Below are 12,369 nucleotides of genomic sequence, written 5' to 3' on the forward strand. Positions count from 1 at the left end.
GGAGTAAATCACAGGAGAAATTGTTTCGCTTTTTTTTGATTTTCTGTAAAAAATACTTGTTCTTATAAGTTAAAATTACTTGCAGCTATATAGGTACACGCCGTACCGTAAAATTATTGACCGCAAAAGGCATCAGAGAACGATAAAATTAAAAAAAGAGGCAACTATCTGATAAACGTTCGTACCTATTTAAACAATGTGTAGGTAACTCCTGCACAAGAATTTGTAAGAATTGGCAACTTATCAGTAAAGAATGCCATGTCTTGGCAGTGGTTTTAAAAGAATTCACTCACTGTCGTTCAGACTTTTGATGGAAAAACATTAGATTACTGATATATTGGTGTTGAAAATCGGCTAGACACAAAAATGTGATCTTGAAAATACTCACTTCATTACTTGTTTTATTGTTTGTCTTATATCTTTGAATTTAACATTTTTAACTGACGTTAATGTATACCTAATCCTATCAAGATTTTTCAAGGAAATAAGATAAAGAAAGAGTTAACGAATCCGCCACAATAAATTTACGGTAACATGACGTTTGCCAAACATCAGAAATGTTGGATCTATCTACATACTCTGATTATAAATACTAAACAGTCTAACTATAGTGAACGAAGCTACATGGTTGAAAACACTTCTTCGTTGTAACACTCTTGGCAGAGCGGTCATAGTCATCACGAATCGACGTATTTGAGGGCAGATGTTATACGCTTTAAGAGTTCTCCCTGCTGGCTGACAGCAGACGCGTGCAAGGGACCGTCCACAGCAGACTTAATTTTGTGGATCCATCGCATGGACGACCTTCCTCGCCCTCTGCTGGTCTCCACCTGGTCGTGCACAACACTGACATGGCGCCAGAAGATGTGTCCGAAGAATTTTAATATGCGACTCTGTACTAACGCCGAAAGATATTCTATGCTGAGTTTTTGGAGTATAGAGACGTATGAGAGATAGGAAAACACTAGCACACTAATATTGTGTGTAATTTCTTTTGTAGTGAATAATGCCCAGGCCAGAACCACATTGCTCCTCCTGTTTGCTAATTTTACGTTCACCTTCGCTTTATTTGCGTCGATTTCACTGTTACAGTCTAAATGATGTGATAGTTCATTACCAAGAGACGTGTTGAGGTGTAAGGATCCTCTAACAGCTATTTTAGACCAAAACACTATTTGCTTAGCAAATAAGGTCGATACGTACCTATGTATTGAGGTATTAAATGTAATAAGTAGATACAAATGTACACGCTTTCCTAAAAAGATTTTCAAATTGAACTTTGGTTTGGTCTTATATTCTGGTTGGAAGACGTAATTACAGTAGTAGTTTGTGCTCTTTTTTCTTCCTTCCTAGGAAAATTAGGATACCTACTACCAGCTATCACTTCTTTCCTAAGTAACTATTGCAATACAACAGAAAAATAAAAAATACAAAATCTCTTGGCCACGCGGCCTTACCGGTAAGCTAATAAATAACCTTAGCCGAAATCTTCCCTGTAGATCAGAGTTACCTATACTAAATCAGCTACTTGGAGAATTCTCCACATAACAGAGGGAAATCTTTCGAATCCTTGCAGCGTAGTTTGACCAAACCGTTTCTCTTGTTGCAGAGCCCTGGTGCGGTGACTGGCAGCGGTACAGGAACAACTGGAGCGGAAGGAGGCTCACGAGATGCCCTGGACGTGCGTTATTCATTGGCTGCCTTGGCAGACGATTACACCAAACGGAAACACGTAGTGCGCGTCACTACAGCCGCGGGTGCTGAACTTCTACTACAAGTAAGCGACTCTTTAAACATATTTACGTTACGCTGGGGAAGTCCATGATACGGAAGTACAACAAACTAATTTCGCTGTAACCAGCTAGAACCAGATGAAACTGTACAATGTAACGTTCACTATGCCTAACTACGATAAGGGAAAAAAGTATGGCCACCATTATCGTATACCAGCACATCACCAAGCACAACACATAAATCTTCCCGAACACACGATACACCGGTGATCTTTGACAGGAGAACCAACTCCTAAGATGTTTTAAATCGTAACATACCAGACAAAATCCTGAGTTGGCTCTTATCAAAATCCTGGCTCTTATACCTATTTTTCATGGTCGTTGAATATTTTCGCTCGAGTTACTACTCTCGGTCTTGAGCAGTTTTGCTCCTCATCCGGTGCCCGAGCAACAAACCCGTTACACCTGATCTCGAAGCATCTGTTCCAGATTTCTTAGTGCAAAACGATTTACGAGCTTTAAAACTTTTTTTTCAACACTAAATTCAGGGTTTTATTGAACAAGAATATTTCAATTATAGGCTGAAGGTGCCGCAGACGCCCAGCGCTGGCTCGCGGCGCTGCGCAGACACTCAGCCGAGCCTCCGCCGGTCGAGCCTGCGTCGCTGCCGCCGCCGCCCTCCTCCGCGCCGCCCACCACCACCACCGCGCCCGAGTGCCCCTCGCCGCTGCCGCCGCAGCGCAGCAAGAAGATCGGCAGGAACAGGTCGCCTACCGGTAAGTTTCCGCTTATCTACGTAAATGAACAAGATATATGTTCACGCCACGTCATACTTCTTTGTGCTTAGTATACCTATTTTGGCGGGTACAAAGATAGCTGGATATCGACGAAGGACATAAGCTTTTAATTAACTTTTTGTGATGGAAAATCGAAGTGTTCGCTTGGAATGTCTAAAAAACCTAAATCCACGCGGACGAAGTGCGAGCATCAAATATAAATAAATAAATGATCTTCTATTTTAGGTCCATTTTTGTCCATAGCTTTTTTTCAATGTCTTCGAGAACTGCAGCTCTACACGCCACTTTTTTTTAATAACAGCGTATTGTTTACAGGTCCCCCAACGCCAACACTCCCGTCGTCTCCCAAGAACAAGACATGGAAGGGACGCATGGCGAAGCAGCTGCGACGAATGCACGGAGGCGCCACGACGCCGGCGCCGGCCGCCGCCACCGGCTGGCTGGGCGCGCCCTTGGAGAGGTGTCCCGCCGATCCAGAAAATCCACTAGTGCCCAAAGCAGTCACACTGCCCGCACAGGCCGTCGAGGTAAAAACAATATATTATCTAGAGCAAGTAAAAAAGATGGAGCTAGTGAAAACACGAAAAGAGATAATAATGTGGATCTGCTCAACCAGAATCTTATGACAGTCAGTTTGTCAGTCAATTCATCCACGCAATATAATAAATTTTTTGTGTCACACGTGGGTAGGCATTCTCGACTCTTGCATAGTCAACTGTAGTTGTCTTATTGGGCGCTTAATTGTTTTGATTGCTTAATTGCTTTTCTTCGCGAATTAGAAAAACAGGTCGAAGTGATCGAAACAGTGTTCGATGCAGTACTTATAATTCTTCACTTGGGAAAAATCAATTAATGACCAGTGAACGTAGGTAGGTATGCTTTTGAAGTCAGCCTTTTTTGTGCGCTCATCCTGAATTAACATCCTTAAATCTCCACTTCTTCTTTGTTAAATTTTTATTCAAAAATAGACTCCAAAAGCTTATGTTCGCCAGTCGCGTTGTTACTCTAATCTAATCCGTTCGTCTCACTCCCTACAGCAACTCCAATTTTATCGACATCGTCCACAATCTGGCTATTCGCGGTTGCTACGATACTGGAAGCCAATGTTCCAACAGGTAGCCCGCGTGCGACTTGCCACTCTGTGCGCCTTACAATTGTTTGTAAAGGAAAAGGCGTTGTAAACTGCATCCAGTATAAATTGATCCGCAATTGTACATATTTTGTTGCAGGCGTACGGTCTCCGCACAGTGGGCGTGTACCGCGTGCCCGGCAACGCGGCCGGCGTGGCGGCGCTGGCGGCGGCGCTGGACCGCGGGGAGCCGCCGCCCGCGGGCGACGCGCGCTGGGCCGACGTGCACGTGGCCTCCAGCCTGCTCAAGGCCTACCTGCGTCGCCTGCCCGACCCCATCCTCACCGCTCACCTCTACCCCGCCTTCATAGGTACGTGTTTTTACACTTTTCCTCGTTTGTGCAAAATCCCATCATGTCTGCTGAATTGAAGCTGACTGAAGAATAAACGGACTTTCCTTGTCGAACAGTCGAATAATATGAGAGCAATTATGGTTTAGTGTTAATTAACATTCCGTACCTACCATAAAAGTGAAATGTGATTTGTTCCAGCTGCCGACCGGTCACCGGAAAGAGCGCGAGAGCTGCGAAGGCTCGTCCACGCTCTGCCCGAAGCCCATTACGAAACACTCAAGTACCTGATCCAACATTTGCGCAGAGTGGTTGCTCACTCCGCCTTCAACAAGATGGAGGCGCGGAACTTGGCCATCGTGTTTGGCCCAACGTTGGTGCGCGCGGCCAGCGACGACATGCTGGCCATGGTCAACGACATGTCCAGTCAATGTCGCATCATCGAGTCCTTCCTAACTCATGTGAGTCTAACGCATTTTTTGGTTTGCATCCATTGAGCTTTTTTGTTCCCCCAAAACCAAGAAGATATTTTGATGTGAGCAACTTTTGTACCTACATATGGAGCAGAATTTGTATCTAAGCTACATTCAAGAGCGTTTCCACATATGCGTTGAAGAATTATTTCAGGTGACAGGACCTGTATTCCGATTAGTGTGCGTTGCATTAAGTAAGATTTTCATATAAAGAATACTGGACGGCTCAAGATGATACGGCAATGATCCCTTTCCGAGTTGATATGTGTGCTGTGACCTTTAAACGAAATGTTGTTATGTCGTTGCAGTACCCGTGGTACTTCGAGGACGAGGCAGACGAGCCGCCGCGCGAGACGGCCGCCGCCGCCGACCAGCTATCGCCCGCGCCCGCGCCCTCGCGCGACCTGCTCATACACAACGTCAAGAAGATTGAAGGTAACCTGACTTGCTTCTATGTATGTATCTATCAATGTATATCACCACCACAAAACCACATCACACCACCACATCACCACATCGCCACACTACCACAAAACACAAATGACAGGTTACAAAAAAGAAAGCTTAAAATGTAGAGGTACAATAAGGCGGTCTTATCGCTAAATAGCGATGTCTTCCAAACAACCTTAACGCTAGGGAGAAAACGATCTGTCTTAGCGCTTTCTTCATTTTTTCATTCTGATTGTCTGATCTTGATGCATTAGGTTCGGTGGATCGTCGGACTAGAAGACTCATTGGTGACGAAGGTCAATTCGAAGCTTCAAAGTTTGGAATATCAGCGCAAAGCTGTGAATAAAAATTCTTTCTATTTCGTACTTATTCAAAAACTGATGCCGCTTAAGCCCAATTCTAATGTGTTCTCGTTCGTTCACAGGCAAAGACGTGTCGACCCGCGACATCGTGTCGTCCATCATATCGGCCGCAAACCGCAAGATCCAGCGCAAGCCGCGCAAGAGCGACAAGAAGTGGGAGGCGCCGCGCTCCCCGGGCACCTCCCCGCCGCGCTCCCCGCTCACCTCCCCGCCCGCGCCCCCCGCCCACGCGCGCCTCGACCCGCTGCCGCACTTCCTCGACCGACACCACGACCAAGACAAGTGAGTCCCCACTTCACTGGATATACGCCAAATCCAGCGTGAGTTTCACTTGTGGACCCTTGAGCGGTCCAGCGTTAGGGTGTACTTGCTACGATAAAAGGTGGTGGAGCTGTAGTTCTCGTCGTTGCGATTAAACCCTGACACTTCTTATTTTGTTTAATGGCTTTTAGTAGTGTCACACCAGCACAATGCACTTCACCAGTGTCACGTAGAAACCCTGACACTTGGTCAAATGAAGTCGTTGGAAAACACGTCAAGGCGACCAGCTCATCGTCAGACAAACCGTGGCATGTCTCGAGAGGGAACCTTACATTGATAATAATCATTTAATCTTACATGAGATTGTTTACGAAGTGTACACCTAGGTTACATTAAGTTTCTTTTCCAGAATCGAAATGGAGGCAGTAGCGGCGCTGGCTCGCCGGCAAGACATCTCGCGGCACACTCTCAACAACTTCTCCATCGATGGTATCTATTGTTTTTATTACTACCCGCTTTTATAATGATTGAAAGTCTGTTTACCTGTAAAGTGCTACCGCTTACATTATTTCGAGCACAATTTTTTATTTGATATGCTACAAATGATGTAAAGGTGTCTGTTATTTGCTCTATTAGGTGTCCAGTACTGACGTCAGAGAATAGATACAGCAATCCATTTCTTTAGCCCACATTCAAAGGTATAGGAATATGAGCGTGCGTGTTGCAAGTGTGTGCGTGTACGCGAACGTTCCGTTCTGCAACCCGCTTCGGTTTACGTTCGCTCTACTTTTTAAATGTTATGTTTTCATACTAAAACCGTCATATCGCTAAGTCTAGAAGAATGAACACGAACGAGACACAACATTCATAAATAACTAACTAACGCTTTTGAACGGCGGCTGCTGCCCGCACGGCTTCCGACTCGCGGCCTCGCCTCGCTGTACATACTCTACTCATGTCATCCATCCCGCACTCGCGACCACGCGGCGCGGCGTTCTCTAACCGCTTCCGTGCTATGTTACCTCGAGCCGATCGAACGGACCGTAACGCGCCGCTTTGTTGTAGGGGCCGGAGACCTGGTGTCCTCGCTGACGAGCACGTTCGACCAGAAGCTGCGCACGCTCAACAACTCGTCGCCGCTCGACGACGGCAGCATCCCCTACGCGGACGAGTGCCAGGACGACGACGAAGGCAAGTCGAGCGGCAGCTCGCCGTCCGACGCGGGCTCCGTGCGCGGCGGCTCGCCCGTGCGCGCGCGTGCCGACCAGCTCAAGGCGGCCTGGCTGCGCTCCGCCTCCTCGTCCTCCGACGAGCCCGACGCGCGCGCCTGGCCGCCGCCGCGCGCGCGCGCCGCTCCGCACTCCCCGCACGCCCCGCCCGCCGACGACGACTCCGAGAAGGAGAACTGCGGCGCGGGCAACGAGGCGCGCCACGACGACGAGAAGGACGTGGACACACGCTCGCAGAGCTCGGGTGAGCCGCTGCCCGACAACGACAAGCCGCACGCCGACTGCGCCAAGCGCGCCGGCGCCGTCGCCGCGCCCGCGCCGGGCGCCGACGACGAGCGCAGTAAGGTGCCGCGCGAGGCGCCGCGCGTGCTGCGCTCCGAGTCGCTCAACTGCCGGCCGCAACGGAGCGAGTCTCTCGGCAAGGGCGAGCGGCTCGGCAAGGCGGAGAAGGGCGAGTGGAACGCGGTGCGGCGGCGCGAGGCGGGCGCGTGGCGCAGCACCAAGCTGAAGCGCAAGAACGGCATGCCGGAGCGCGGCATCAAGCGGCGGCACACGGTGGGCGGCACCAAGGACTTCGACAAGGACGGCTGGGCGGCGCGCCACACGCGCACGTCGTCGCCCGACCTCACGGCGGCGTGGCTGCCGGCGCCGCGCGCGCCGCTCGAGTCGCACGTGTGACGCTCGAGCCGGGCCGCCTGCGCGTGGTGCTCCGACTTCTGGCGGTCGCGAGACGAGGCTCGCGGCCGCCCCGCGTCCTATCCGTTCGGATCCAGCGACGGTTTTATTTCTTTCTTTACGAGAGAGGCTATTATTTGATTTGATTCGTTTGACTGAATAGATTAAGTCACAAATTCTTAATAATATTATATTGTGTAAGTAGACGAAAATAATACTCAAAATCTTTTGTACAATAACGCATCTCATCCAGCGCTCTTACGACGTACTTGCGACTATCGGAAAAAACGAATATTACCTAGATAATAAAAATGTATTATGATGGTACGGAGGATTGGTTTCGTCTGCAATTTTATCGATTGAATAGTGCAATACAATTTATATTATATTGACGAAGAGAACGTATAGACATAAACTTAAAATTTATTAGTGAAAGCATTACTGAACTCGGCTCACTATATAATGCCAAAGAATGATAGAAGTGAAGATAGATGAGAAGTGACTCGTTGAGAAAATGGTTGTACGCGACGCGACGTATAACGATGAGAGAACATAGAGACCACTCATATTATGAAGTTGGTCCATAAATAATGATTATGAAACATGGAGCAACGAAACGTTATCTAGAAAATGATATCATTATTTTCTGTAGTAAATTTTAGCGTACAATTTGTTACGCGTGTCATGTTATCCCACAAATCTACATAATAAGTTCGTAGTTATGACTCCCTCTGTAGGTATTAAACTACTTTTAACGGAGTTGATGTGGGACTAAAAAAGGTGGCTAAAAGAGTGCAAAATAAAACAGCATAATATAATTAAATAAGTGCTATTAGAAAATAAATATAATGAAATTAGAAATGCCGGAGGGCTCACTTTTAGTGTTAAGATAAGCGATAGAAACCGTTAAGGTATAAGTATAAATAGTATGACATAAAGCGCTATAATACTAGTTTAGCCTTTAAAGGACTGTTCGTTTTACAGCTACTATTAATAAGTAGGTAGGTACTGGAGGAGTTTCAGATGTAATGTGATTAAAATGGTATTTTAAAATATTATACATGCATGCACACATCACCTTGCCTTCGCAATTTAGCGGAATCAAATTTTTATGCACAATTCTCAATTAGTAGATATTTTACGAATTTGAAGTTACCTTCTAGTGTTTTCGTTCGGCAAGAATGATGGATGTTAAACATTTTAGATACTAATTTTAATCGAGCTAATACATGTAATCTAAGCCTTGTATTTTAAACTGTTTTTAAGGCGTCGATGAATATATATTTTAAAATAATGACGCAATAGATATGATCTAATTGTAATAGTAATTAAATAATTGACTCTGTGTAGAAGTCGCGCAGTGGTGCGTATGAACTGCGCCGATATGACACCAACACTACAGTGATACTAATTAAAGTGATCCCTTAAGCTATGTAAAAATGTACATTTATTGTATTCTTAATTTATATTAAATTTGTTATCGTAGCTTTGTTGAATGCAATTATTTTTATTGTTTTGTTTATGAAAGAAAGTATTTTAGGCTAAATTCGATTGTTATTTATTTTTGAGAGTTGTAAAACGTATTCGGCATTATTTTCTTCTTTTTTTTAACGATCAGTTTTGTAAATATTGCCCTGTAAAATGTTTTAGTCTTTCGTTCATTAATTTCTTTTTAAATTTTAATACCATCATTAAGTTAAGACGATCTCAAGTTTGTTGAATGTTTGCAAAGCGTTCCTTTTAAAGTTTTATTTGTAAATATATCATATAATGTAGGGACAGTGAATTTACTAATTGTACTCGCTAGCGTAGCGGTGGAGGACGAGTGGACGAGTGGCGTGACGACAGAGCGCGAGCCGCTCGAGCCAGAGATTGTATTCAAAGTAACCTATTCATGCTCTTCGTATAATCCGCTATGAAATTCAATAAACACAATTAAAGACATCTTGAATATTATGGTTCAACCCAGATCTACATTATATTTGTCATTGTGTATATTTTGGAGAAATGAAAATAAAAAATATTAAAGAATTTACTTTGTGGTATAATTTTATAAAACCTCCCTAACCAACTACGCCTCCCTAAGGGCCGGCGCAAATTTGACGACGTGTTGCGCAGAGCATATTTCACTACCCATCAAACCATTATTTGATTTGATTAATTTACTGACACAACTGATCCCCGAAAGTAAAAGGGCAAGTCCGACTAGTAGTGTGTCAGTTGATTTTTGATATTATTTCAACGTTAGCAAAGTCAATAATGGATTGGCAGTGAAAAATGCTCTGCGCTGCATCTCGTCCGATGTGCGCCGGCTCTTACTTTACAGCGGCCGTTATTCCGAATAAATATTCCGCGAACGATCTGAGAAAGGACAGACCAGTGGCTATATTATTTGCTCCCTGTCATGTCAAAAGTACGGTTTAGTACGGTCTATACGGTAAACCCATAAGTCAATGCGGTAAACCCATGGTAAACCGCACTTTTAACATGACAGTATACAGCAAATAATATGGCGAGTTCTTCTGATTCTATAGTGGGCGACAGGTTGAGATAACAACCGATGAAAAAGACGGCCTCCCCCCGCCTCATAGCCCGATTGCCATCTCAACCTGTCGCGGACCTACTATACAACAGTGAAGGCGAGCGAGCATTCGGTGTCCATCGGCCACACCCACAATATTTTGTCTTCGCTGCTCGATCATTAGTTCTGTACACGCCTTAAAAAAGAAACAGACAAAATAGCTTGCGACCCGATTTAGATTATTATCAATCGACAATAAATTAAATTTTGAGCACTCGCTATATTTGCTCTATGTCAACAGTCATTTGTCTAAAGTACGATTTACGAGTAGTACGGTAAACCTCAAAACGCACCAGAGGGAACTCTCTTTGTGATCCTGAATCGACTATATTATGTCAAATATTAGGCTGTGGTGACGTAAATTCAAAAAAAATATGGCAACTTAAGGGCTACCTGCGTCAAATGTACCTGCGTCAACCTACCTACTAACATTTGACGCCTGCCAGTGACGTCAAAGCGTCGATGTTTTGTTAGAAGTTACCTAACTGCCGTGAACTATGTCATAAATTGATACATCGGATCGGATTCTATGATGAATCGTGGTCTTGATTTGGTTGCGGATCGTTTTGGACTGACTATGTTCAGGACGGGGCGCCTATGTTCCCAAAGGAAAAAAATCAAACTATTAATATTTTTCAAATGATATACTTATATTTTCGTTCATTCAGTTACCACAATTCAAACAAAAATATATTTTTTATTATTAGATAATTTATAAAAACCAAATGTAATTGTACCCATCAATTGTGTTTAATACACACTAATACTTTAAGTGATAGCTTCTAATAGTGTTAATTATACATTAATACAACAAGATATAGCACGATAAGCCTTAAACACAAATCACTTAGCGCTCACACTTAGCTTACTTTGAACTTTCAATCAACAACACTACCTCACTTATGCCACAATATGCCCACGTCTGGACTAAGCGTCTATTAAGGGCTACCTTTAATTTTACACTTTAAAACTTTTTGGACATCTATTAAAGCGTCTGTCAACTAAAGCGAAGCGGAGCGGAGCTATGAGTTCAGTCAGAAATCACGTGATAAAATTATCAAGTCGTCTATTAATAATCTAATCAACTTATCTCAACACATCTCCACCCCGTCTCCGATCCGCTTTAGTGAACAGACACCCTAATAAAGAGGTCCGATGTATACTCACGGAGTAGAGTGAACCGAGGATTTTGATAACAATTATTAATTAACTTATTGAATTTGACATGCGATTAATTAAAACAAATCTGGAAATAAGATAAATAAGGAATTTCTAAAACACGAATGGGAAACAAAGGGCGCGTTGTCTCGTCGCTGCTTTGTCAAAGTAAATAAGCTAGTTTCAGTTGTAAGAGACACTAGGCACGGTTCCACTCCAATATTTAAGTGTACGTTGTGCCTTAGTAATTTCAAAGGTTTTTTTTTACCAAATATGAACGTGAATGGAGAACACTATATCTATGATAGTTATGGTATCTTTATGGCACGTCCGTGTCTAAGATATTCCCATAGCTACCAGTCCAGACGTGAACAATGCTCTTATTGTAATATCGCTACATAAACATCAATTGGACTATTTCAACATCTACGAACTGGAATGAATCTTAGGCTGAGATCTATTAAGCGTACTTTGACTTTGCTCAGACTAAAGACACTGTTAAAACGAGACAGCGTTATACCATTGGCATAAATCTGTCTCGTTTTAACTGCAACTTAAGTCTAAGCAAAGTCAAAGTGCGCTCTATAGATTTATACCTTAGAATTATCGAATATCGGTTACCTATACGAATTCAAAGATTACCATCGCTACTATATGTAGGTATACCGTTTCACTGAAACGGCTCGTGAGGCATAGCGCCGGTTGCGAGAGAGAGACAGTTGACGTAAAAACCAAGGAATTTAACATCCCTGTCACCCTTCCGCAACCCGCACCCTATCCCACGTATTGGCGTCACTCAGAAAAGCAGGTATTATTTTAATATTTTTATCGAATTATTGGAATGTCCTCTCCAAAACCAACACAAAATAAACACAAGTTTAATGTGCAAGGTTATCCGAGAGTTTTAATCTAAACAAACTAATGCCAAAATAAATAATTTAATTAGAGCGTGATTGCTATCACAACATCTAATTATCCAGTTCACAACCCAAATACGGAAAATATGCGATATCGCCCCGAATCTCGGAAGGAGACTGAACTAAAACATTCAAAACACCCGTATTTATGCAAGTTCAATCTTGTTGGCCTCCTAGTAACAGATTGTATGACATCGAATGAGCCAAATATCGATTTTACCAAACTACCTTCATCAGCTAAATTAATAATTTTATATTATTTTTGACAACTCAAATCAACTTTTTAAAAATAACCTTACAGTTCGGCCGTCCTG

General features: G+C 43.8%; 1 protein-coding gene and 1 long non-coding RNA gene across 12 annotated transcripts in view; one reads left to right on the forward strand and one right to left on the reverse strand.

Moving 5' to 3' along the window:
* Positions 1 to 5,190, reverse strand: part of LOC123880163 — a 30,524-nt gene extending 25,334 nt beyond the window's left edge. Inside the window, exon 1 of the long non-coding RNA XR_006799173.1 lies at positions 4,954 to 5,190. This is a non-coding gene — a long non-coding RNA (uncharacterized LOC123880163). The remainder of the gene's footprint in view (positions 1 to 4,953) is intronic.
* Positions 1 to 9,432, forward strand: part of LOC123879995 (rho GTPase-activating protein 23) — a 473,286-nt gene extending 463,854 nt beyond the window's left edge. For 10 of the 11 annotated variants that reach the window (XM_045927897.1, XM_045927847.1, XM_045927853.1 and 7 more), the window contains 9 exons: positions 1,610 to 1,777; positions 2,314 to 2,509; positions 2,846 to 3,057; positions 3,760 to 3,970; positions 4,151 to 4,410; positions 4,731 to 4,857; positions 5,297 to 5,516; positions 5,905 to 5,984; positions 6,561 to 9,432. In XM_045927897.1, the coding sequence (XP_045783853.1) occupies positions 1,610 to 1,777; positions 2,314 to 2,509; positions 2,846 to 3,057; positions 3,760 to 3,970; positions 4,151 to 4,410; positions 4,731 to 4,857; positions 5,297 to 5,516; positions 5,905 to 5,984; positions 6,561 to 7,402 (2,316 nt within the window). In that variant the 3' untranslated portion in view covers positions 7,403 to 9,432. Of the gene's footprint in view, positions 1 to 1,609; positions 1,778 to 2,313; positions 2,510 to 2,845; positions 3,058 to 3,759; positions 3,971 to 4,150; positions 4,411 to 4,730; positions 4,858 to 5,296; positions 5,517 to 5,904; positions 5,985 to 6,131; positions 6,194 to 6,560 lie in introns of those variants that run through there. The other variant, XM_045927931.1, reaches the window with a different exon arrangement.
* Positions 9,433 to 12,369: the final 2,937 nt, after the last annotated feature.

The sequence above is a fragment of the Maniola jurtina genome, chromosome 3 (genome assembly GCF_905333055.1).
Source record: "Maniola jurtina chromosome 3, ilManJurt1.1, whole genome shotgun sequence".
Lineage (NCBI taxonomy): Eukaryota > Metazoa > Arthropoda > Insecta > Lepidoptera > Nymphalidae > Maniola > Maniola jurtina.